This window comes from Bemisia tabaci, chromosome 10 (genome assembly GCF_918797505.1).
Source record: "Bemisia tabaci chromosome 10, PGI_BMITA_v3".
Lineage (NCBI taxonomy): Eukaryota > Metazoa > Arthropoda > Insecta > Hemiptera > Aleyrodidae > Bemisia > Bemisia tabaci.
The window spans coordinates 37,675,942-37,702,039 of NC_092802.1; the positions used below are offsets into that span (position 1 = coordinate 37,675,942).

At 40.8% G+C, this 26,098-nt stretch overlaps 3 protein-coding genes across 5 annotated transcripts in view; 2 read left to right on the forward strand and 1 right to left on the reverse strand.

The window, feature by feature from the left end:
- Positions 1 to 7,095: 7,095 nt before the first annotated feature.
- Positions 7,096 to 9,918, reverse strand: mRpS17 (mitochondrial ribosomal protein S17). Its single transcript, XM_019056553.2, has 3 exons — positions 9,668 to 9,918; positions 8,090 to 8,298; positions 7,096 to 7,480 (listed from the first exon to the last, which is right to left on the reverse strand). The coding sequence occupies exons 1-3, from the start codon at positions 9,785 to 9,787 to the stop codon at positions 7,312 to 7,314; spliced, it is 498 nt and encodes a 165-aa protein (XP_018912098.2). The 5' UTR covers positions 9,788 to 9,918; the 3' UTR covers positions 7,096 to 7,311.
- A 93-nt stretch (positions 9,919 to 10,011) lies between these two features.
- On the forward strand, positions 10,012 to 24,382 carry Dbp73D (putative ATP-dependent RNA helicase Dbp73D). The gene is made up of 7 exons (XM_019056552.2): positions 10,012 to 10,678; positions 12,070 to 12,261; positions 15,573 to 15,737; positions 16,382 to 16,691; positions 17,585 to 17,750; positions 20,916 to 21,053; positions 22,116 to 24,382. The coding sequence occupies exons 1-7, from the start codon at positions 10,147 to 10,149 to the stop codon at positions 22,731 to 22,733; spliced, it is 2,121 nt and encodes a 706-aa protein (XP_018912097.2). The 5' UTR covers positions 10,012 to 10,146; the 3' UTR covers positions 22,734 to 24,382.
- A 1,042-nt stretch (positions 24,383 to 25,424) lies between these two features.
- gpp (DOT1 like histone lysine methyltransferase grappa) overlaps positions 25,425 to 26,098 on the forward strand; it is a 135,023-nt gene continuing 134,349 nt past the window's right edge. For 2 of the 3 annotated variants that reach the window (XM_019056540.2, XM_019056542.2), the window contains exon 1: positions 25,426 to 25,666. In XM_019056540.2, the coding sequence (XP_018912085.2) occupies positions 25,589 to 25,666 (78 nt within the window). In that variant the 5' untranslated portion in view covers positions 25,426 to 25,588. Of the gene's footprint in view, positions 25,667 to 26,098 lie in introns of all 3 variants that reach the window. The other variant, XM_019056541.2, reaches the window with a different exon arrangement.

Genomic DNA, 26,098 nt, shown 5'->3' on the forward strand with positions numbered 1-26,098 from the left:
GCGATTTTCTTTCTCTCTCGCACTTATACGCGAGACGCTTGGCTATTTTCTATCTCTCTCGCACACTTAGGCGAGCTGCCTGGCTGTTTTCTGTCTCTCTCGCACACCCAGGCGAGTGAGGGTAGGGTGCAACCACTCTCAGAGGGTCGCGGGGGAACGCCATGCGATTTTCTTTCTCTCTCGCACTTATACGCGAGACGCTTGGCTATTTTCTATCTCTCTCGCACACTTAGGCGAGCTGCCTGGCTGTTTTCTGTCTCTCTCGCACACCCAGGCGAGTGAGGGTAGGGTGCAACCACTCTCAGAGGGTCGCGGGGGAACGCCATGCGATTTTCTTTCTCTCTCGCACTTATACGCGAGACGCTTGGCTATTTTCTATCTCTCTCGCACACTTAGGCGAGCTGCCTGGCTGTTTTCTGTCTCTCTCGCACACCCAGGCGAGTGAGGGTAGGGTGCAACCGCTCTCAGAGGGTCGCGGGGGAACGCCATGCGCCTGCTTTGCCGGAAAAACAACGCAAGTCCCGCCTGGCGATTTTCTTTCTCTCTCGCACTTATACGCGAGACGCTTGGCTATTTTCTATCTCTCTCGCACACTTAGGCGAGCTGCCTGGCTGTTTTCTGTCTCTCTCGCACACCCAGGCGAGTGAGGGTAGGGTGCAACCGCTCTCAGAGGGTCGCGGGGGAACGCCATGCGCCTGCTTTGCCGGAAAAACAACGCAAGTCCCGCCTGGCGATTTTCTTTCTCTCTCGCACTTATACGCGAGACGCTTGGCTATTTTCTATCTCTCTCGCACACTTAGGCGAGCTGCCTGGCTGTTTTCTGTCTCTCTCGCACACCCAGGCGAGTGAGGGTAGGGTGCAACCACTCTCAGAGGGTCGCGGGGGAACGCCATGCGATTTTCTTTCTCTCTCGCACTTATACGCGAGACGCTTGGCTATTTTCTATCTCTCTCGCACACTTAGGCGAGCTGCCTGGCTGTTTTCTGTCTCTCTCGCACACCCAGGCGAGTGAGGGTAGGGTGCAACCGCTCTCAGAGGGTCGCGGGGGAACGCCATGCGCCTGCTTTGCCGGAAAAACAACGCAAGTCCCGCCTGGCGATTTTCTTTCTCTCTCGCACTTATACGCGAGACGCTTGGCTATTTTCTATCTCTCTCGCACACTTAGGCGAGCTGCCTGGCTGTTTTCTGTCTCTCTCGCACACCCAGGCGAGTGAGGGTAGGGTGCAACCGCTCTCAGAGGGTCGCGGGGAACGCCATGCGCCTGCTTTGCCGGAAAAACAACGCAAGTCCCGCCTGGCGATTTTCTTTCTCTCTCGCACTTATACGCGAGACGCTTGGCTATTTTCTATCTCTCTCGCACACTTAGGCGAGCTGCCTGGCTGTTTTCTGTCTCTCTCGCACACCCAGGCGAGTGAGGGTAGGGTGCAACCGCTCTCAGAGGGTCGCGGGGGAACGCCATGCGCCTGCTTTGCCGGAAAAACAACGCAAGTCCCGCCTGGCGATTTTCTTTCTCTCTCGCACTTATACGCGAGACGCTTGGCTATTTTCTATCTCTCTCGCACACTTAGGCGAGCTGCCTGGCTGTTTTCTGTCTCTCTCGCACACCCAGGCGAGTGAGGGTAGGGTGCAACCGCTCTCAGAGGGTCGCGGGGGAACGCCATGCGCCTGCTTTGCCGGAAAAACAACGCAAGTCCCGCCTGGCGATTTTCTTTCTCTCTCGCACTTATACGCGAGACGCTTGGCTATTTTCTATCTCTCTCGCACACTTAGGCGAGCTGCCTGGCTGTTTTCTGTCTCTCTCGCACACCCAGGCGAGTGAGGGTAGGGTGCAACCACTCTCAGAGGGTCGCGGGGGAACGCCATGCGATTTTCTTTCTCTCTCGCACTTATACGCGAGACGCTTGGCTATTTTCTATCTCTCTCGCACACTTAGGCGAGCTGCCTGGCTGTTTTCTGTCTCTCTCGCACACCCAGGCGAGTGAGGGTAGGGTGCAACCGCTCTCAGAGGGTCGCGGGGGAACGCCATGCGCCTGCTTTGCCGGAAAAACAACGCAAGTCCCGCCTGGCGATTTTCTTTCTCTCTCGCACTTATACGCGAGACGCTTGGCTATTTTCTATCTCTCTCGCACACTTAGGCGAGCTGCCTGGCTGTTTTCTGTCTCTCTCGCACACCCAGGCGAGTGAGGGTAGGGTGCAACCGCTCTCAGAGGGTCGCGGGGGAACGCCATGCGCCTGCTTTGCCGGAAAAACAACGCAAGTCCCGCCTGGCGATTTTCTTTCTCTCTCGCACTTATACGCGAGACGCTTGGCTATTTTCTATCTCTCTCGCACACTTAGGCGAGCTGCCTGGCTGTTTTCTGTCTCTCTCGCACACCCAGGCGAGTGAGGGTAGGGTGCAACCACTCTCAGAGGGTCGCGGGGGAACGCCATGCGATTTTCTTTCTCTCTCGCACTTATACGCGAGACGCTTGGCTATTTTCTATCTCTCTCGCACACTTAGGCGAGCTGCCTGGCTGTTTTCTGTCTCTCTCGCACACCCAGGCGAGTGAGGGTAGGGTGCAACCGCTCTCAGAGGGTCGCGGGGGAACGCCATGCGCCTGCTTTGCCGGAAAAACAACGCAAGTCCCGCCTGGCGATTTTCTTTCTCTCTCGCACTTATACGCGAGACGCTTGGCTATTTTCTATCTCTCTCGCACACTTAGGCGAGCTGCCTGGCTGTTTTCTGTCTCTCTCGCACACCCAGGCGAGTGAGGGTAGGGTGCAACCACTCTCAGAGGGTCGCGGGGGAACGCCATGCGATTTTCTTTCTCTCTCGCACTTATACGCGAGACGCTTGGCTATTTTCTATCTCTCTCGCACACTTAGGCGAGCTGCCTGGCTGTTTTCTGTCTCTCTCGCACACCCAGGCGAGTGAGGGTAGGGTGCAACCGCTCTCAGAGGGTCGCGGGGGAACGCCATGCGCCTGCTTTGCCGGAAAAACAACGCAAGTCCCGCCTGGCGATTTTCTTTCTCTCTCGCACTTATACGCGAGACGCTTGGCTATTTTCTATCTCTCTCGCACACTTAGGCGAGCTGCCTGGCTGTTTTCTGTCTCTCTCGCACACCCAGGCGAGTGAGGGTAGGGTGCAACCACTCTCAGAGGGTCGCGGGGGAACGCCATGCGATTTTCTTTCTCTCTCGCACTTATACGCGAGACGCTTGGCTATTTTCTATCTCTCTCGCACACTTAGGCGAGCGCCTGGCTGTTTTCTGTCTCTCTCGCACACCCAGGCGAGTGAGGGTAGGGTGCAACCGCTCTCAGAGGGTCGCGGGGGAACGCCATGCGCCTGCTTTGCCGGAAAAACAACGCAAGTCCCGCCTGGCGATTTTCTTTCTCTCTCGCACTTATACGCGAGACGCTTGGCTATTTTCTATCTCTCTCGCACACTTAGGCGAGCTGCCTGGCTGTTTTCTGTCTCTCTCGCACACCCAGGCGAGTGAGGGTAGGGTGCAACCGCTCTCAGAGGGTCGCGGGGGAACGCCATGCGCCTGCTTTGCCGGAAAAACAACGCAAGTCCCGCCTGGCGATTTTCTTTCTCTCTCGCACTTATACGCGAGACGCTTGGCTATTTTCTATCTCTCTCGCACACTTAGGCGAGCTGCCTGGCTGTTTTCTGTCTCTCTCGCACACCCAGGCGAGTGAGGGTAGGGTGCAACCGCTCTCAGAGGGTCGCGGGGGAACGCCATGCGCCTGCTTTGCCGGAAAAACAACGCAAGTCCCGCCTGGCGATTTTCTTTCTCTCTCGCACTTATACGCGAGACGCTTGGCTATTTTCTATCTCTCTCGCACACTTAGGCGAGCTGCCTGGCTGTTTTCTGTCTCTCTCGCACACCCAGGCGAGTGAGGGTAGGGTGCAACCGCTCTCAGAGGGTCGCGGGGGAACGCCATGCGCCTGCTTTGCCGGAAAAACAACGCAAGTCCCGCCTGGCGATTTTCTTTCTCTCTCGCACTTATACGCGAGACGCTTGGCTATTTTCTATCTCTCTCGCACACTTAGGCGAGCTGCCTGGCTGTTTTCTGTCTCTCTCGCACACCCAGGCGAGTGAGGGTAGGGTGCAACCACTCTCAGAGGGTCGCGGGGGAACGCCATGCGATTTTCTTTCTCTCTCGCACTTATACGCGAGACGCTTGGCTATTTTCTATCTCTCTCGCACACTTAGGCGAGCTGCCTGGCTGTTTTCTGTCTCTCTCGCACACCCAGGCGAGTGAGGGTAGGGTGCAACCACTCTCAGAGGGTCGCGGGGGAACGCCATGCGATTTTCTTTCTCTCTCGCACTTATACGCGAGACGCTTGGCTATTTTCTATCTCTCTCGCACACTAGGCGAGCCGCCTGGCTGTTTTCTGTCTCTCTCGCACACCCAGGCGAGTGAGGGTAGGGTGCAACCGCTCTCAGAGGGTCGCGGGGGAACGCCATGCGCCTGCTTTGCCGGAAAAACAACGCAAGTCCCGCCTGGCGATTTTCTTTCTCTCTCGCACTTATACGCGAGACGCTTGGCTATTTTCTATCTCTCTCGCACACTTAGGCGAGCTGCCTGGCTGTTTTCTGTCTCTCTCGCACACCCAGGCGAGTGAGGGTAGGGTGCAACCACTCTCAGAGGGTCGCGGGGGAACGCCATGCGATTTTCTTTCTCTCTCGCACTTATACGCGAGACGCTTGGCTATTTTCTATCTCTCTCGCACACTTAGGCGAGCTGCCTGGCTGTTTTCTGTCTCTCTCGCACACCCAGGCGAGTGAGGGTAGGGTGCAACCGCTCTCAGAGGGTCGCGGGGGAACGCCATGCGCCTGCTTTGCCGGAAAAACAACGCAAGTCCCGCCTGGCGATTTTCTTTCTCTCTCGCACTTATACGCGAGACGCTTGGCTATTTTCTATCTCTCTCGCGGGACCCTCAGAAAGCGGTTGCACCCTCACACGCTTGGGTGTGCGAGAGAGACAGAAAAGAGCCAGGTAGTTCGCCTAAGTGTGCGAGAGAGATAGAAAGTAGCCAAGCGTCTCGCGTATAAGTGCGAGAGAGAAAGAAAATCACCAGGTGGGACTTGCGTTGTTTTTCCGGCAAAGCAGGCGCATGGCGTTCCCCCGCGACCCTCTGAGAGCGGTTGCACCCTACCCTCACATGCTTGGGTGTACGAGAGAGACAGAAAGCAGCCAGGCAGCTCGCCTAAGTGTGCGAGAGAGGTAGAAAATAGCCAAGCTTCTCGCGTATAAGTGCGAGAGAGAAAGAAAATCGCCAGGCGGGACTTGCGTTGTTTTTCCGGCAAAGCAGGCGCATGGCGTTCCCCCGCGACCCTCTGAGAGCGGTTGCACCCTCGGTCGTCCCTTTTTTTTTGAGTTTTACGAAAGGGCTTCCTTTTAAGAATTTAGACCTGAGAATATGTTATAGGAGTAGAACAGCAGCGGTTCGCGTAGGTATGTTCTGGTCGATTTGCGTGCTCGACCTTGTAGCGTTTTCTTTTACTTGGTCCATGCGTTTCTTCATGATTTCGCAGGGATCTTCTTTCTTGGGCTCTACTATAAAATTGAGTCATCAATTCTTTCAATTTAGCTCAAATATTAATAGAGTACCTGTGAAAGGTACCCAGTTTTACAGTTTATCATACATATTTGATGGAATTCTCATCCAAATAAGAGAAGAATAAATATTTTCTTTAAATAACACCAAGTAAGTGAAAGTTCCACTGTGAACCTAGTTGGCCAATAAAAATGCGAACAATGAAGCTATTTCTTTTTTCTTTATTCTTGACTCTAAGTGGTAAGAATTCTAAGACATAGTGAAAACTTTATTTTTCATTCCTTTATTAATGCATGGTTGACTGTTCGCATGGAGATGATAGTACCTGCATTAGTTCCCTTATCTATTTTTCTATTGGAGCATAAACGTGGTTGATAAGAGGTGGCATAGTATCACGGAGAACCCAGAGAGTTTTGTATTAAATACAAATGATGCTCCCCTAAAAGAATTAAAATTAGACCATTATAAACTAAATATATCGACAGCTCTTGCTGACGACAACCTGCTACCTTCATCAACTTAATCTAAAAGAGAGAGCAAGATTACAAAAAAGCATATACATACATAAGAGTTGCTCTCACAATGCTCTTCGGCGCTCTGCAACGCCTAAACGCCACAAAACTCGGTCCTCCCACAGTTCATCAGGGAGTTGGCACTCCCGCATCTCATCTATAACCCCCTGTCGTCAACCTTTCACCGGGCGTCCCCTTCGTCTCCTCCCAGGAAGAACTTAATCAAGCATCTTTTTAAAGCATATAAAAGCATATCTTTAAAAAGCATATAAAAGGCTCAAAGGAATGCGCATTATTATTTTCAGTATATTCGCCTGGCAAGGGCGAAATTCTCTTCTTAGTGATGAAGTGGAGACAACTATTTCGAGTTTTTCAAAACGAAGTTCCCTTCCTCCATAAACTGTTGCGTGTTTTAAACAATCTGGGATCAAAAAGTTGACTCAGCTGATTTTAGTTAAACCACTAAGTTTTGCTGAAAAATTTACCCCATGAGTTAAGATCGGTTTTTTGAGAACCCATGACAATTTACCAACGCAATTTACATTCTACAATGTGATCCAAAAATGCCATAGCAACAGCACCAAGGGGGTGACCCTCATAACTTCTGAAGAAATTGAGCTGAAGAGTTGAAAATTAGTGAGTGCTCCTAGGTCAAAGGAAAAGATTTTTGGGAACCCCCAAAACTTTAAAGGGATTAGGTAAGTACTCTGAAAAGGGAAAATAAGAACCCCGAGGGTTTCAAGGGTGGTGTAGAAATTTTGGATCACCCAGTATAAGATAAAAATATTTTGATGATGGATGAGTTTTCTTGGAAGTTCCTTTAGCATATCTCAAGGTTGCAGGATTTTTTAATCAACCAAAAATCTAAACTGAGGGGGAAAAAACCTGATGATGGATGAGTTTTGGACGGAAATTAACCTTATGCCTATCTCAAGATTGCATGATAGTTTAATGAGTCAAAAACCTAAATTAAAGGGGGGGGGGGACCTTTCGTACTTTAAAAAACTCCTCAGGAAATAGACTTCCAACAGACATTACTTAAAAGTTAAAAATTTATTAACAAAATGTACAAAAGAGAAATAGACTGACTGAATATCTTCAAACACTAAAGCAATGCTCACTGGTTGAAAGAAAGCAATAACTAATGGAGTCGAGAAGACTATCAAGAAACGATGACAAAGTTTGAAGGTTGACTAACCAAAACTGAGAACTAGATAAAGAAAATTAAACACAAGCGACAAGCAGAAAAATTATGGAATAGCATAAGGCTGATGTTTTCCATCCTCGTTGTATTTGCGATAACTCTTCTTATGAGAGAAGTCTTTCTTGTCCTCCTGCCAGCCACGGGGAGGAGCTTTGTCGTATTCGAACCGATTGGGATTCTTTCCATAAAGTTCATCTTCTTTTTCGATTTGATCCCTAAAAATGAGAGAAGAAAAGAATGATGATCAATTCCCAAGACAATATATTTGAGAGATGTCTATGAACTTATCCTAATAGTGATGACCTTTTAAAACATTTTTCAAAAATACTTTTAAAAAATGTCTTTAAACATTCATATTAAGAAACCCTTTTAGGCTATTTATTACGTAAAATTTAAGGAAAGAAAGTTTAAGAAAGACTCTTAAAATATCACTGTAGTTTATAGAAATTTTTTTCAAGCATTTTTAGTGTTGAAACACTACAGTTGATATTTTAAAAGTATTTTGAACACTTTTTAACTTAAAAAAATAACTAAAAAAGGTTTCTTATTAAGAACATTTCAACAGTTTTTTTAGGAGTTATCTCTTTGAAATTTAAGTTTTTTTTAAAAAAAATTTAACAGTCCTTGCTATTGAGCAGCTGTGTAGTCGGCAACAATCATCCATTTAAATGTACATAAAACAATCAATATTTACTTATTGGGGAGGACGACCTCACCTTGACATGATTATTTCCAAAGGATTGAAATGACAGAAAAACAGTGTTATGTACTAGAGTGCCAACTATGTAGTGTGTGAACTAAGTAACTCAGTAAAGGGTACGAACCGAAATTTGACGATTCCTCGATCAACTCCAGCAACATTTTTACCGGTGATTGGATCTTGAACATCTCCACACTTATAGACAACGTTTAGCAGCTTATGAGTAATTATGGTTGTGAGTTTCTCTGGTAATTCTTGAATAAGAACAACATCTCCGGTTTTGGCCACTTTTTCAGGATCATGGGCATAGTAAAACTCATCTTTTTTGAAGTACTGAAATCAATGAAAAAAAAAAAAATTCTGTGAAAAGCGGATCATACAAGATTAATTTTTAATAACTACCAACAGTGATGGATAAAAAAAAAAAAATATTCAAACAGACAGAACTTGGTTGTCACATAGTTGTGTGGGCATGGTCAAATATTTCATTAATTGATTATTCGAAGTTGAAAAGTTTGATTTCTTAAGGATTCAGAACGGTCGAAATTGAGAAGTTTAAAATATTTGAAGAAATAGGAAGAGTGAAGGAATATAAGTATTTGGAGGCGCTGGTCACAGAAGATTTCAAGTGGGATACACAGATAGAAAAAATAGCTTGCGAATACAGGAGTTGAGTAAGCTCACTTTGGAGGGTAAAAAACACGTTGACTATTGAGGAGAAGAAATTATTAGGTACACCATGCACTAGTTGGTTCAATCTTAAATCACTGGGCAACAATATTATTTGAAGCAGGGAAAGGGTTGATAGAAATATGTACTACAAGTGGGACAAAACAATGCGATGAGGTATATATTGAACCGGGGTAAAGAAGAGAGTATTGGAGGAATGTTGAGTGAATTGGAGTGGCTATGTATAGAATTATTTATCAAATAAGTATAGAGTTTTCATGTTCATTTACAAGATAAAGAAGGGCTATGTAAGAGGGGTGGATGAAGAAATAAAAAAACTAATGTAGTGCAAAAATGTGAAAGGAACGAGGCATGGAGATAGGGTCTGGACTTATCACGAAAAAGGGACTGTCAATTACATGATCTCCTATAAAGATGTAAGGGAATATAATAAATTTAAGTGTCATAAACGTGAAGAATTGGGAGTTGGTGCATTCAAAAGGAATTTGTTGTTTAAGCTAGCGGTATACCAGAATAACAACTGGGGTGAAGGTAGACTACTGAGGGAGGAAGACAGGGAAGGTATAAAGTGAAGATGGAGAAAAGAAAGGAACGGAACGGGAATAGCCGATAGGCTATTTTGAATTTAAAAAAAAAAAAAAAAAAAAAAAAAAGGCCAAAATTGGTAAGTAATTAGATCTATCTAAAACTCTAACTTCATCATCAGGAAAAAAAAAACTTTACCGAATCCGAGAGGAAAAAATTTTCCCCTCAGAAAACACAAAATTGTTCATTCCCACTTGTCAAATGAGTCCAGATTGCTTGTGGGGATGGACGATTATTTTATCAAAAGATAATTTGTATTCTCAATTAATCGGAATTGAGGAGTTCCAAATTCAATAAGGTTACGACCTTGCGTCAAAGGAATTATGTCATGAGCTTTGGTTTTAATCAGTGTCAACTCCAAAACTCTGATTAAGCAATTCGTAAGGCATATTATGCCGTGGTGAAGAAAACACTAAGATTGACTTACGCAATTCAAGTTTGTGTCCAACTCCATCCTTCGAACACGCACTTTGGAGACTGCTTTTTCTACAGAGGTGGGAATGCATTTCCCAATGAGTAAGAAGGTTTTGGAGGCAGAGCCTGCCATAATATCAATTAAATTGGAGACTCACGATTTAAAATTCGAGAGTTCACTGATAAAACTTGAAATTAGGAGCTGGGCAGAAGCAGAACAGGCGTGATAAGCATATGCAATTTGCGCGCAACTTAGGTTATGTTTTACTGTTTGTAAATACACCTACACCTGCAAAGTCTATGGAGAAAATAAGGAAATTAACCCCTAATGCGGTCTTGTGAGATAATCCCACGTGGGTTTTGACTATAATTCTAACCTCAGAAATTTCAATTTTCTTTTAAACTTCACCATCCTGACTATCCCAAGTTGTATACCTTTATTTCTGAGCACTATTGCTCACTTTTTTCGCCAAGTGATGTGTGCGGTGTGTCATGGCAGAAGCAGAGACTGTTGGTGACTATACGATCATAAAGGACTTACAATTTGAAGGCAAAAGCAAGGTAAAGCGTGTTCTACCAGAATGGCTTGCCAAACCGAAGGTAGTGTCAATAGATCTTCAAAATCTATCCACCAAAATTACTGACATCAAAGACCTGCATCCAGTACTGGTGAAAAGATTAGAAAAAAATAAAATCACCCACTTCTTTCCTATTCAAGCGCAATTAATTCCTTGGATTATAAAGGCCCGTAAAGCTCCAAGGTATCTTTGGCCTTGCGATATATGTGTGTCTTCACCTACAGGTAGCGGTAAAACTCTGGCTTTTGCTATTCCCATCATTCAACTCTTGCTGGACCGTCTGATCCCCAAGGTTCGGGCCCTGGTCGTACTTCCGACTCAAGATTTAGCTGCTCAAGTCTACGAAGTTTTCAAAGATTATGTAGCGGGCACTCCTCTGAAAGTGGCCCTAATTTCTGGTGGATCAACATCTCTTAAAAAGGAACAAGCAACATTAGTAAGACAATGTAAGAAACTTTCTGTTATTATCAACGCTTTATGTGAGGAAAAAAATACAAGCTCTGTAATGGGTATCAAATTCCTTTTCTATTACTCTTCCTCTTTTGATGTGTGTGCGGGATAGGGAATTATAATCAACAAAAGTGGAAAAGTTATCTGAAACGGGCTGTGTGTATTTGTAATCAGCTCATTTATAGCGTTCCAGAGCACTCAGCAAAAGGTCGATAATATTCCCGATCCCGCAAGCAGAGCTCACGGGTAAATTGGAGGAAGCTCTCGGATTTTTTTTATCCCCTGGTAAAATCCAGTACAGAAATAAAAAAATAAGCGTTAATGGAGCCCTTCTTATATCAATTTAAAAATTTTCTTTCCACCAATCGGCCCTGAAAAACCTGAAGACTGGAAAAAGAGGAAGAAAAGTAATCACCTTTTGTGGAGCTTTTTTTCGACTCGAGCACAGTTGTGGAAAGCAAGAATCTTTATCGACCCCTGCACTCTGCTACATGCAACTATCACTCGTAAGCAGCAATCTAGGTAAGTTCTTCTGATTTATTGCACCTCTTCATTTTGTGATTGATTCGTGCCTCCAGCAATGGGATATCTGGTGCAGAAAGCACCCAGAAAAGTGTACTAGTGAGTCTTTTGGAGCAATTCCATATTGATGAACCAAATACTGGGAAAGCCAGAAAATGCTATTGAAGTTTGCTGCAGCTGTTGTGAGCCTTATAATAAAAACCCAGTTCTAACGCTCGTAGCATCAATAATATTGCAAATTATAGTTTGAAAATTAGACCCTGAGTTTTTGAGAATACTAGGTAGAGTTTTAGTAGAGTACCTTTATAGCGAGAGTATGGAAAGATCGCTTGATGGAGAGCTTAGGGCCCAAAAGTGCAGCCACCCTTCTGAGCAACTTCCAACACAAAAAATTTCACTGCCAGCCTACAGATTTCAATTCTAACCAAGATGGCCAAGAATGTACATAAATGAGCGATCTTTCTCAAAAATAAGTAAAATTGTGCAAAAAGTAAGCCAATCACATGCTTTATAAACGACGGTTCGTAACAATTGTATTTGTAAATCATCATCTGGACATTTGAAATTCATAGGTTGGCTGCACTTCTGGGCCCTAACTTTATTCGCGGAGGCATCGGTGAAGGCCTGATGAATTTTCGGAGTTTCACATCTGTCTATACTCTCGCTATACAGGTACTCTAGGTTTTAGTGTTCAAAATTGGAAATTGAAAATTGCTACTGTTTATTCCAAAAAACCAGATTTTTTCATTGCATTAACTATTTAGAATTTCCACCTTGAAGACTCTTCTACAACCCCATCACATATATCACATAATCCTGACAAGACGACAATTCATGCACAGCTTTCTCTTCAACTTTGTTACAGGTCCTATTAATGGTCTAGAATCTCTGGTTGATATTGTTGTTACCACACCTGGAAGACTGCTTGATCATCTTGATTCAACTCCAGGTTTTACTCTTTCTGCACTTGAATTTCTTGTCATTGATGAAGCAGATAGGATCTTGGATGATTTTAGAATGGAATGGCTTCAGCATCTAGAGAGGCATTTAACGAAAGGTCTGTTCGCATTCTCTTTTTAAATCTAGCCGGTTCACTGCAAAGTCGTATTTTGTTCGACGAAACAACTCGGAACATCTCCTAACAGTCGTATTATGTTCGAATGTTATTCATGTTAAGGGGCGTGGCCTATTTTTATTCGTTTCATTATTTTGCACAATTTGGCAATGTTTTGCGACATTGTTTCGAAACAATCGGAACGTCCTCAGAGTCTTGTTACGACTGTTGTGTACATTTGTAACAAGATTTCTAACCTCACTTCCAGCTGCTTTGCTCTCATTGGTTGTGAAAAAGTGACGCAAAGAACACAAAATCGGTAACAGGAAACAATTGTTGCGGCGAACAAAATACGACTCAAGTTAAAGGGTAGAAACAGAAGAATAAGTATCGATGACCAAAGTACACAACTACGTATCTCTTTCATGATTTTTCAAAATTTCCGCTCCAATCTAATTTTTCTAAGAAATTCAAGCCTACTTAATAGCTTGAATATATACAGAATATTCTGCTAAAAGAGAAGGAAAATGAAAGAAGTTATCAAGAAATTACATTGACTAGTTTTCCGAGGAAAACATAAAGTAAGTATGACAGGAAGTTCGCAATGTAGCAAACAGAGATAGGTGGTTTCACACTTCGACCATTGATATATAACGAGCTGTCTTCACGATGCAACAACTTGCAGGAAAGAAAGAGGTTGTTCCATCTACCATTGAAACTGGGCCCCGAATGAAATCTCCTCATCTTTTCAGGTATCAAAGGGCATGGTCAGGGACACCCAAAAATGGTTGAATTTTTTCCAAATTCCCCCCTGGGGAGGGGGGGCGGGGGGTTATATGAAAAACGGTTTTTTGGCTATAACTTTTGAACGGTTTGAGATATCGATTTGAACTTTTTTTTAAATGAAAGGTCGTTTAAAGAGCTTTCTTTTGGTATATTATGTTTAATAGTTAGGTCAAGTTTTGACCAATTTATGGCCTGTCAAAAATTTTCCATGAGTCCAAAAATCAGATTTCTGTAGTTTAGAGCAGCGACGATCGCATGCAGATGAACAAAAAACTGTTCAACTTATAGCCCTCTCTCTGACGGTTAAAATGAGCCCAAGATCATCTTGGGGAAACGATTTGTCTCCGAGTTATGCTTCTTCAAAGTTGGCGCGGCGGGGTCCGCTTCCGCGGGGCAGCGCTCCGGAGTACGATAGTTCACTCCCACCCCCCTCCCGTCATGCCACGCGACGCAAACCGAGGAAGACTACCTTTAATGATCATTTGAACAGATAAATGCACACAATATACGCTATTATGGTGTACAAGTATTATTAAAATTATATTGAAAACGCTCTATAAAACGAGAAGCAATATACCTGGATCCGGCAATTTGTTTGACGACTATCGCATAGTGTCCGCGATACATAATTTATATTTTCAACGCCTGCAAAGTGATGGTGACGACGCAAAAATTGCCATTCAAATGCTCCAAAAATTAAATGAGCCGAATATTGTGCAACAAATTGTTGAGGACGAGAAATGGCTCCGAAAAAAAGTAGTTTTTGAAAACCTGACGACAGATCATTTTGAACAATTAGAACAGTGGAGGAGCGAAGATCTTGACACCCTCTCGGGAAGTTATCAAATTGGACTTGCAGCAAGTCATATTGCAGACCATTTTGCTGATGGAAAATATTGCTTTCAAGTGACGAAGGATAACTTTTTGCCAGATTTTCAAAAATATGATATTTCCGTAAATTCGCCTCTTTTTCTTCGATCGCGGATCCTATCGAGGCATAAATCAAAAAAAGAATATCATATATTTATATTAATCGACACCAGTCAAAAATCCAGCGAGGCCATTAAAGCAAGTTACTGCACATGTAAGAACGGTGCGCGTACCATCAATCCTTGTGCTCGTATTTGTTTTACGGGCGCTATCACAAAAAACCAGCGCCTTCAGCCTTTTTGAACGAGTGCTTCCCTCTCAGAAAAGTCGATTTTGGCTTTTCAGACGACGAAGATGAGGATGAAAATGCGGATCACACTGCCGATGATCCTATGGATTGCGGTGATGATAAATTCGGTGAGATTCCACTCTTCTATTTAGTATATTAATATAATTTTAATAATACTTGTACACCATAATAGCGTATATTGTGTGCATTTATCTGTTCAAATGATCATTAAAGGTAGTCTTCCTCGGTTTGCGTCGCGTGGCATGACGGGAGGGGGGTGGGAGTGAACTATCGTACTCCGGAGCGCTGCCCCGCGGAAGCGGACCCCGCCGCGCCAACTTTGAAGAAGCATAACTCGGAGACAAATCGTTTCCCCAAGATGATCTTGGGCTCATTTTAACCGTCAGAGAGAGGGCTATAAGTTGAACAGTTTTTTGTTCATCTGCATGCGATCGTCGCTGCTCTAAACTACAGAAATCTGATTTTTGGACTCATGGAAAATTTTTGACAGGCCATAAATTGGTCAAAACTTGACCTAACTATTAAACATAATATACCAAAAGAAAGCTCTTTAAACGACCTTTCATTTAAAAAAAAGTTCAAATCGATATCTCAAACCGTTCAAAAGTTATAGCCAAAAAACCGTTTTTCATATAACCCCCCGCCCCCCCTCCCCAGGGGGGAATTTGGAAAAAATTCAACCATTTTTGGGTGTCCCTGACCATGCCCTTTGATACCTGAAAAGATGAGGAGATTTCATTCGGGGCCCAGTTTCAATGGTAGATGGAACAACCTCTACAAATATTTTTTTAAATTATTTTTTGTTGCCATAAATTCTGCAGGTATTTTTTAAAATCTGTTTGCATGGAAATTCTTTTTTGAAAGTTGAAAGTTTTTCAAATTTTTTTGCAATTTTTCTGAGCTGTATTTTGGTGTAAAAAAAGTTATGTGTCTACACGTGTAACTTTAGTCCCATTTATAGCCCTAAATTCAAGGAAAATGTTTGAAAAAACTTTATGAGAAGCATGCATCAAAAGATAAGAACAATTTTTTTTTTCAAAATCATGAAAAAGGAAAAGAAAACAGAGACAAGATTCACTTACTTAGATTGACCTAGTCTCTTCATTTTCAAATAATTTTATTTATATAATTGATTTTCTAAAGTATTCGATGTTGTAAATCAATCAGTAGCTAAAAATGTCCCCTACAGTAGCAGGTAGGAAGAAAAGTCAAATTTTGTCTTTTGAGACCTTCTCCTTACCTTGAAGGTGTTCAATTGAGTGTCAACTTTCCTTTTACAACAAGATGTGTCTAATCGGTTAGCATCAAAATTTCAAAATTTTCCAATTGTCTGTTTATGTTTGTTTAGGAGCTCTTGCTGCACCACCAGTTTCTCTGCATTTACTAAAGACTTTACCGCCACGACCTCAGAGGCTTCTCTTTTCTGCAACACTTTCTCAGGATCCAGAAAAACTGCAACAGCTTGGGTTATTCCAGCCAAAACTGTTCACTGCAGCCATTGATGCTGATGTTGGTGAGGTTTTTTCTTACTTCATATGCTCTTAAATAGGATATTGACGGTAAAACTGCAGAAATGGGTGTTTCAAAATTCTGCCCCTATTTTATTTTTTCGAAGAGAAAAAAGTCAACTTTATAGCTTGAAATTTATGTAGGCTATTCTGCTAACAGAGAAAAAAAATCAAGAAATTTTGTTAACTAGTTTTCCCAAGAAGAAATAAGGTATGACAGGAAGGCCGCAAACAAAGGCGCATGGTTTCACGTTTTGGCCATCGATATGGTTTAGTAGGACACAGATGCTGCGTTCGTGGTAGTGAAAGGGTTGAAAAGATTTCCGTTTTGTCCTGTATGATTGCATCAAGACACTACAAGCAACTGTTTGTGTATTTTTGAAACATTTTTCTTTCAAATTCAAGTGTAATTCTAAATATGTGCCTGTGCTGATCTAGGCTCCTCAAATCTACAGTATTCTTCTTTTTAAATTGTATTGCAGCTTCTTGTGGGTTTTGGCCTTCAAAAAAACCTCTCACCCCTCTCTCCTACCTTGAATCCTCTCTTCATACTCAACATTCTCAAGTTTTTTTCCACACTTCTCCAATTTTTCCCATTTCCAACATTACCTAATTCACACTAATGCGTCTTGTTTCTTGTTTTTTTCAGGAAGCTCAAATCAAGACTCTACTGTATTTGTAGGCAAGTTCACAACCCCAAAAGAACTGACAGAAAAGTATGTTCAGTGTACTGTCGCGAGTAAACCGTTATTCCTGTACCATTTCCTAGTGACAGAAAAGTGGTCACAAGTTTTGTGTTTCGTCCACTCTGTTGAGATGAGCCATACGCTGGCAATGTTGTTACAACACCTGAGCAAATTGGACAACAAACCGTTAAATGTTGCTGAAATCAGTGTGGAGAGAGACGTGAAGAACAGGCTTAAAATCATCAAGGATTTTGAAGAAGGCAAAATTGATGTGTAAGTTCTGTCTCTCTTTTTGCACCTTGTTTTTAGGGATTGTCTTGCCTAGCTTTTTTGGGCTTTTCCGATGCTCTGTTCTGTTACAATTCATTGACTTTAATCAACAGTTGGGAGTAGGGGTGTTCAAACGAATTCTTGCTGGTACACTATTGGTATCGTCTTAAACCGATACTGGTGGCAGGCAGCACCGACAGTGGTGATGATATCGTTAGCAGCCAGCCTTATCAGAGTTTGAGAGCTTGCACTTAATGCATTGTTGCCATGTGTGTTGGTTTGTCAGATTGCCCATTGCTGAGGTGCGTAAAATAGATGTACACATGGCAACAGCTTATTTTTGTCAGGTTCAAAAACTCAGATTGCTATTGGTAAGAGCGCTCTTATTGTAACTTTTCCTTAACGGAACTGTTTTGGTAGCTTACCGACAACCGATAGAACAGTCCTAAGTGGGAGTAGCCTGCTCTGCGCTGAGTCAGATTACATATTGACTGTAACACTTCCAAACCTCACATCAGTGCTTCAGCAGTGCTCAGCAGTGCTTTAAAATCTTTGCTCATCTTTTATTTTTTCTAAGGCAAACAAATTAACATTATTCTTTGAAGTTATCACAAAATTGTCTGATTAATAGCTGAGACTGTAATGGTAGTGTTCAAAGTGCGACTTAACTCAAGATTATTACTATTTTTTCTATGAGTGGAAAATTCAAAAAGATGCATCGAAAAATGTCAATACATTTGATAGGAATTACTATCAGTCATTTTCGTTTTACATATTGTGTTCCATGTGAAATTTTAATGGGAAAACATGCATCATAATCCTTAAATTCAAACCTTATCTAGTAGTCCATATCAAGCTCTAATTAGTTTGCTTTACTACTTTATTAAATTTTGCAGCTTAGTGACATCTGACAGATTAGCAAGAGGCATCAGTATACCAAACGCAAAGTATGTGATCTCATTTGATGTTCCCAAATTTGCCAAGAATTACATCCATCGTATTGGTAGAACCGGCCGAGCAGGGCAATTGGGAACAGCTGTAACCTTAGTTAGCGGGAAAGAAGTAAGTATTTACGCTTCTAGTCTGTCATTCTTTCTCTGTTTTTTTTCTCTGAAAAGAGGAAAGTCCTTGTGTCCGTAAAATGGGCCTGTTGCAATCTTTTGCTAGAGCGAAAATAAGAGTTGTCCCTTACAAATAATGTCTCAAAAACTTGATGAACGTATCAGCACACTCTGAAATCCACTCCTAACCTCACAATCTGCATAAGAAATTTGCGTTTTTTTGAGCTTCCAAAACAATACTACGGCACAGGTTAACTTTTCGTTAAAGGAGTCGTTCCATCCGACCCCTGCTCAATAGGATGCTTCTCACTATTCAACATGACCGACGCCAATCCCCGTAACACATGTGCCTGCACGAAATTATAACCCAGTGTGTTTACATTCACGATTTCTTCGCGTTGATAAAGATCCGCTTTGGTTGACCTCGTGCTCTCCCCAACTTGTGCGGGGAAGCGTCGGCCATGTTGAGCAGGGATTGAATGGAACGACTCCTCTAACAAACGTTCCTCACGTGACTTCCTCTAACAAAATGTTCACCTGTTCCGTAGTATCGTTTCTGAAGCAGGGAGCTAAAAAAAACGTAAATTGCTTACGCAGATCGTGAAGTTAGGAGTGCATTTCAGAGTTTGCCGATTTGCTCATCGTGATTTTTGAGACATTTTCTATTGGAATCAACACTTATTTTCACTGAAGCTTAAGTTTACAATAGGCCCATTCAGCTTCTTTTTGGATACTATAATGAGAAAGCACCCAGGTGTCAACTGTAAACCTGCAAGTGAAAATACCTCAGCAGGGACATCCCAACCTCTCCAATTTACCAGGAATTTTTGTTGACATTTCCAGAAAATACAGTAAAATTTTATTAAGTTGAACTGCAGTTAGTTAAGAGGAAATTCTACTTAAGTTCAAAATTCTTTAGTCCCTAGATGCTCCCATAAGGCGCTATGTTAAAAAAACTATGATCAAGACGAATTCATAACTTTCGTCAAGGAGGGGAAACTACTTTAGTCAAGGAAAATTCTTCGAAAAATCCGCCAAATATTTAATTTTATCCGTGCAGAATAAAACAGAAAAGAGTGATTTAAAAAAAGAGAAACGTTACAAATTAAGATTTATAATGACATACGTGTATCTTTGGAGGAAGTTTAGAAGTAGAAGTTTCAAAAGCTGTGACTTTTGATGTTCTTTGATGCTGTATTGATGTTAATAACACCTTACATTTTCAATTTAAGAATTTTTAGTCGGACATTTTTTGACATAACTAAATTTGATTGACAGATTTAATCTGATGATTGTGAAATTCATTTTAAAAATTGAAGGATTAAAATTGAAGTTGAAAAGTTTTTGAAGTAGACATTATAAACTGAAGAGAAGTAAAGGAGAGAGATGAAATTTGAAAATTTACCTAAAAAATTAAAATTCAAAATGTTTAATTGAGTATTGCGAAATTTGGTAAAGTTACGCCCGCTAGAAATCTAAAAGTGGAGACATTGCCGCTTAACTAAAATTTCTGAGCTTACTTCGTTTTAAGCACCAAAGCGGATAAGGCAAAAGCTACTTCAGTCAAAATTCGTTTCGGTCCCTGGACAACTCAACATAGCAAGATTTCACCGCACTCCAGAAAAGGCAAAGAAAAATCACTCGTCCATTAACAATAACTATGTAACTGAAATGTGCGCAGGAATCTGTGATGTCTTAAAATCCAAGATCTCAACAAACTTACCAAAAATCACTCTACAAAAACTTCTGCCTTGGTTATTGAAACATATTTTAATAGTAAAATTTGCATTGATAAATCAACATTGTCATCGTCACGCCATTTGATTGGAGGACCCTCAATAAGCCTCAGGAACCGAATTTTCTATTATACGCTTGTCTCTTTGAGCAACCTTTCATCAGTTATTTTCTTTTGTTACCCTCCTCGGGAAAAAATTCGAGTGTTGAACACTGAGAAAGTTGGTTCTAAAAACTAGCAGAGTTTCTTTTTTTCTCGACTTGCTGTTTTTTTTATTAACATTTATTTAATTGGCAACTTTTGGTACTTCAAATATCTTAATGACTCTGGAAATTGCTCCTTTGTATTTTTTTTCACCATTTCATCCGTAGATCATCATAATTTAAACTTACTATTTTATTAAAAGGACAAAAAGTTAGAAAAAATGGGGAAACTCTATTTCACAGACTACCTTTAATCAAATCAAGATGCCAGCATTTCAATTTTAATTCACAAATAAAGAGTTCCTTAATTCTTTTATGCCATTTTGAAATACTTTCCTTTTTCAGTAATTGAATCAGTGAGAACAAAAACACACCAACTCGGTATCTCGAAAATGCTTAAGTTTCATTAAAGACAGTCATTTTTCAAGGAGGTCATTGATGTTAGCGCATCTGTTCCAACTTGGACCTTTGAAGTGTCCTTAACTACTTTTGTTTTGGCACCAAAAATATTTGCCTTTGACTAACTCCTTAACTTACTATGCAGTTTTGTTTGTGCCTTGATTATTTTCATTTTTTCAAGTTGGTGTGTTTTCGTTCTCACTGATTCAATGGACCACTAGACAAGGTACGAATTAAAGGATTCTGATACATGTTCTTAACCAAAATTTTACGCAGAACACGATTCGCCAAACAAAAATGACTGAAACCAAATCCTAACGAAGATATTAACGTTTTTATTTCACATTGGTTACAAGGAATTTGATCTGACCGCTCACAAGAAACTCAAAGCTCTATGTGAGTCAAATTGCGCACTACAATGGTTTCAGCAATCTTCTCAATCGAGCAATGTTCATTTCCCACCATGTTTTGTTCAAACTATAATCACTTTGCTATAGCTGAGCCGAAGCGTCAAGATTGAGGTTGCCAGATTTTCATATCGCAGAGACTGTCATGATAAACGTTAAGCGCGCGATGTGAATGACGTAGAGCATTGGGTTTTCATGAGCGGGTGGTTTGAATACACGCATCATGAATTATCGAATAGCTTCGTAAGGAGTTGATTTCGGTAATTTTAGTTGTACGCATCGTGTTTTGCGTGAAATTTGGGTTGAGAAGCATGTATCAGACTGCTGAAATTCGTACCTTGTCTAGTGGTCCATCGTTTCAATTAAAGTTTTCTAGAACTTTAAGTTTACATGCCTACGTATTTATTTTTGTTTTGTTTCAGGTTTCCCGTTTTCAAGATGTATTGAAAGCAACCAAAAAAACTGGCTCCGTCTCCTCATTGCCATTCTCCCGCCGAAGTTTGCACCAGTACGAAGATATTTTCAAACAAGCTCTAACATTAATCAAATCAAACAAGGAGGTAATAGATTACTCATTATTTCTTTTGCTGTTATATAACTGCTTTAGCATTCTTTACTTATATTTCCTATGTCTTTCCTCAGTATAAACTTCCATATCCTGATCCAGAAATCGAGGAGTGTTTTTGTGGGAAGGCAAATCATCACTGCAACTCTAATGAGGTTTTTCAAATGAGGGGCTTGGAGGACAAGGCGTTGCAGAGTAATTTTTGCCATTTCAAGAAATACAAGTGTAAAGTTTCAAAATTGCACAGAGCCTTACAGCTGAAAGCAAGTTCAAACTCACTTTTTAATGCTTAAACATTGAATTTTACCTGTCAAGTTTCCACAGATAACATTTCAAGACTAGTTTTACTTGAAATCATTAATATTTCAATTTTATCAGAAACTGCACTCATGCGCCTTGTCCTCCAAACCCCTTAAATGTCAACTGATATTACATTGAAAAGAGTGGAACAGTGTTTCTTAAAAGTACATTTTTACACACTAACAGTCTCATATCTCCATTAAAAATTGCTTCTAAATAGGTCGAAAATTTAACTTTTCAGTCCTGCTTTACTTGTAAGTGGGATGCAGAAATTTTGATTTTAAAAGTTCATCAAGAGGTTGTTAGGAACAATATATCAAGTAGTGGCAGAATGTAGCCAGTGCCAATTTTTTTGGTATTGCGTGCATTTTCCTCTCAGATTATACAATAAGAAAAAGTTCCAATTTATATTCTTTTCAGTTTCCAAAATATTACATATCAGTCGTTTTCAGCGATCCTCTCTTTATACTTCAATCATTTACAGTACGAATATCTGTGGTTACAATTCTTTACAAATGGGCTTACTTTTAAAGAAAAGTAAAGAAAAAAAATTCTAACCAGCTTTATACTAAAATCTAAACATGTTTTTAACTTTTAGAAAGTTCATAGTGAGCAACATAATTGTTTCTTGGAACTGAGAGGTGTTTTGAAAGTGGCAGAATAAACATTAATTATGACCCCTGCATTTAACAGATTTTCCCATATCATTATTTTAGTCTTGCCTCTCATTTAAGTTTTTCTTTTTTTTTAATTACAGGATGTAGTGAAAAGAAATTTAGAAAAGGTCAAATCAGCCAAGAAATCGAAGCGGCCTGAAAAATCAAAATCTGGTAAACTTGTTCACAGGAAAGATATTAGACGGAAAGGAGCAGAGTCGACCAAAAATAGGAGCATTCCTAATGGTGATGTCATAGAACAGGATATACCAAAATCTACTTCCGAAAACCTATTGTCTAATTCTGAAAAGACAAAATCAGTAGAAAACAGTATAGTTATTAAATCCAAGAAAACTAAACAAGTCAAAAGTGAAGATTCTGTAAAACTTAAAACGGCAATCAATGGTAAAAAAGTAAATGGGCAACTGAATAAAGATTTAATCAAACTACAGTTACCGGCTGAAATTCCAAAAAGTGGGGTTGCCAAAAGGCAGTTCATTAAAGAGACTATGAAAGCAAAATGGCAAGCTAGGAAAGTGAACAGGGTCAAAGCGAAGCAAAGGTTAGAGAGTAAAGAGAAAAAGAAACAGAAAAAAAAATTAAAGAAGAAATTGAAAAGAAAAGATGGAGCGGTGAATGAAGTGGAAGGGAGTAAAGAAAAAAAGTCCACAGATAAAGTAAAAGTAAAAAAGTCCAAAAAATTGAAGGAAATTATGTGAAGTATCCAGCAAATGATCTTTGAACCCATGCATGAATTTTTTTTCCTTATGTGCCTTTAGAACTTTTCTTTCAGGCTTAAAACGAATCTCAGTTCATAAGTCAGATTTTAGCCACTGAGATCCAACGTACAATTGATTTCTATTTCATCTCCTTACTATGGTTTCCAAGAAAATAATTTTGCACTTTATATCGATCGACACACTAGGAAAACAAGTACTTTGGTTCGCAATACTGCAAGTTTTTTTTTTGTAGCATGTGTCCTTTAGCAAGGGTTTCTGGTGAATTTTCCAATTTTCTTGAAGTATTTTTGTTGGAAATATTCTGCAAAATTTGGTTAGCCCTGATCAGATTTTGCTAAGCTGTGTTGCTTACTGTTTGATTTCCTCTCACAATTTTCGTTTCCCACAATGAAACTAAATATTCTCTGTAAAATTTTGTGAGAATGTTTGCCCACAATCTATGATGAAATGCATAGAAAGTTCAAGCGATGTTGTTCGGTTTAAAGGAAATAAACCATGAGAATATATTAGGTAACAGGAAGTGCAATCAAACTGGATTGTGCCAAACCTATCAAATTCGTAAACTCGTATCAGTACAGATGTGGAGACACCACAATGAAGGTATACGTTTTTCCAACTTTGCAAATAATATTAAGGTATTAAAATTCGAGGCATGAGTGTTGGACCACCAGACAAGGTGTGAATGTAGGCTTTAAGATATGTGTCTTCTCCTCAAAATTTTATGTAGAACACGATTTGTGCAATGAAAATTACTGATCGTAATGCATTTCCGTTTTAATAAGAGTCATTGTAAGAACAACTTAGCACAATTAATTTTCCTCTTTAATAAGTCAGCCACACGTTTTTTGCTCTTTTTACATTGATTTGCTGTGCAAAACCTTGTGTCATTTTTCTCTTCTTACCAAATTGGGGGCTGTTTATAAAATATGTGACACTCTATTGGGGGGGGGGGAGGGGGAGATCTTGAGGCTATTTTGTTTTTACGTGTTGACGGATAAGGACCTAACGTCACCAATGCATTACAAGGGGGATGGGATGTGTTCAAAAAATCCGAAATGTAGCATTACATATTTTTTGAATGGCCCCCTGTGCTGTCCCATTTTTTCTCTTAAAATGATTTTATGTTCCATTCGAAAAGTTGTTGCAAGCAGCCAATATTTTGATTTTTCTAAAAGATTTTGTTTGTATACTTGGAAGTTTCATCACTTTTCTATCAATTATTGAGAATTTTACCTTGATTTGAAGAATGTGTCATTTATTATTTTTTCTCATGAAGGCAATAATACTTTGGATGTGGATGTATTCTTTTAAGAACTTGACGCTCAGGGTAGTTTAATAGATCAATTTTCCTTTACCCCTCAATTATTATTCACTCTTATTTCAATGATGAATATCAGAATCATTTACAAAATTGTGTTTGTTATTTCTCTGCCCCTGTGTATTACACAAATTTGATATTGTACATAAAAAAAAAAAGATAAAATATTCTGTGGTACTGTTGTGTCTCAACTTTCTCAGTTTTCAAATGAATGTAATAACCTGTATTGTTTGTTAAATTACTACAAAATTTTAGGAATTTTAATTAAAAAATTTAAAATAGATTTTTAAATAAAAACCAAGACCATCAATTTTGTTCTCTTAATATTGACGAAACCCCTCTTATCCAATTGAAATCAACAGTGCTTTTTCTTAAGGCGAAATGTTTTGAGTGCATCGCAACTTATTTAATGAATGTAAAATCTGGTACCAGTATTAGAGATTCTTTGTTGAGTTGAATTTTGGGATGAAAATTTAAAAGAGTTGGTTGTATGGGGAAAGACTCTCTTTACCGAAATTCGTGATTCCTAAGATGCGCCATCGAACTATCGCAGTGGTATCTAGATTTAACCATCCTGAAAAGCCTTCAATGTACCTACAGTTCAACATCGCAAGTAGGTAGGTATGATAAATGGTATCTAAAGTAAATGAAGGCGCGCTACTACGTTCGCACACGCTCATCTAGCTGCGTACGAGCTACGACTACGATACGCGCTGCAGGCAGCTGTACCCATAGGTGTCAGAAGGGGGGCATAGCCCCCATAAAATTAATAATAGTATCATCGCCCGCCCCCGAAATTCTGGATGGTGGAAAATTTGACCTCTTGAGCGTCTGGAAATCGTCAATTTTTTAACGCTCATGTCAAACAACCTTTAAAACTAAATTTTTTAACTTACCGCTTTTCTTTTCGTTTTTACTTTTACCTCCTGTTTTTCCCGCTCAAGAAGTGGTGGGAAATTTTTCGACGTGACCGCGGAAAAATGCGATTGAAATTTTTGTAGCTTTAATAGTCGTTGAACTCTAATTAATTGCGAGCATTTGTAATTTTTTTTTCTCCGCATTCATATTTTAGCTGTCAACCAGAATGTATAAGCCTAAAAAATATTTTTGAAATTTTTTAAATGGAACGGAAGAGAATTCACTTGCCGTGATTCGTATGGTAATGTGATAACTGTCCGACTGATAACAGCGAGTGATAAGAGAAAACGTAGTGATAAGAGAAAACGTAGTGATAAGCAAGAAAGAACTCATGCTCCCATCACCAGCAGCGCTCCCTTAGAGCGTGCGGAACTTTTGAGAACCAACCCCAGCGCATGCGCCATGCGCGCAGAGCTGACGTCACGAGGGAAGCCATCTCGCCGCGGAATTCGCCAGAGTGCGCCAGTTCCATCATGGTTATCATGGCGGTGGGTCACCGTCAGTGCGGTCCGCGGGTGTTGGTGTAAATATTTTAGAAAATGAGTGGTTTTGATGTGAAATTTCGTGTGTTGTGATATTGGAATTTGATAGTGCCCAAATGGAATTACGTTTGCACAGTCCTGTGGGGGCTGAGGCCGTCATATACCAGTGGCCTCTCACCTCAGGAAGAGGATCCGTAAGTGTTCACAACGTTGCCTTAATGCCTTAAAGTAGATGTACCATTCCGTGAAAGCATCGCTCCCGTCAGAAATGGAGCGGAATCAACAAGATTAATTCGTTTTCGATGTAGTCAATTTGCGAGCACCCATCCGATCACCTGCCATGTTACGATTTGAGCGAGGATGCTTATCTTGCAGTGGTCCATTTGTAGAATTTGACTTGCCCATAGATAGGCACAGTCCCATTGCACTGAGATAAAGTGCATTCCTAGGAAATACAAGACTTGTTCCCCTCGACACATTTGCTACCGTTCGTTCAAAATTATAATGTTTTTTTGGCGATATAATATCTCTGTTTTGCCTCTCATTATTATTACTATGATATTTTTTCTCCTTGCCCATCATCTCAAACAGCAGGGTCAGCGGGTCAGCAGAATTGAACGGTTAAT

Bases quoted from the DNA above. Each gene is read 5' to 3' on its own strand.
- Dbp73D (XM_019056552.2), top strand. From the start codon at position 10,147: ATGGCAGAAGCAGAGACTGTTGGTGACTATACGATCATAAAGGACTTA. The intron at 16,692-17,584 runs GTAAGTTCTGTC...TAAATTTTGCAG, and splicing joins GAAGAAGGCAAAATTGATGT to CTTAGTGACATCTGACAGAT. The intron at 17,751-20,915 runs GTAAGTATTTAC...GTTTTGTTTCAG, and splicing joins CCTTAGTTAGCGGGAAAGAA to GTTTCCCGTTTTCAAGATGT.
- mRpS17 (XM_019056553.2), bottom strand. From the start codon at position 9,787: ATGGCAGGCTCTGCCTCCAAAACCTTCTTACTCATTGGGAAATGCATT. The intron at 8,299-9,667 runs GTAAGTCAATCT...CATTGATTTCAG, and splicing joins TGGACACAAACTTGAATTGC to TACTTCAAAAAAGATGAGTT. The intron at 7,481-8,089 runs GTTCGTACCCTT...TCTCATTTTTAG, and splicing joins CGAGGAATCGTCAAATTTCG to GGATCAAATCGAAAAAGAAG.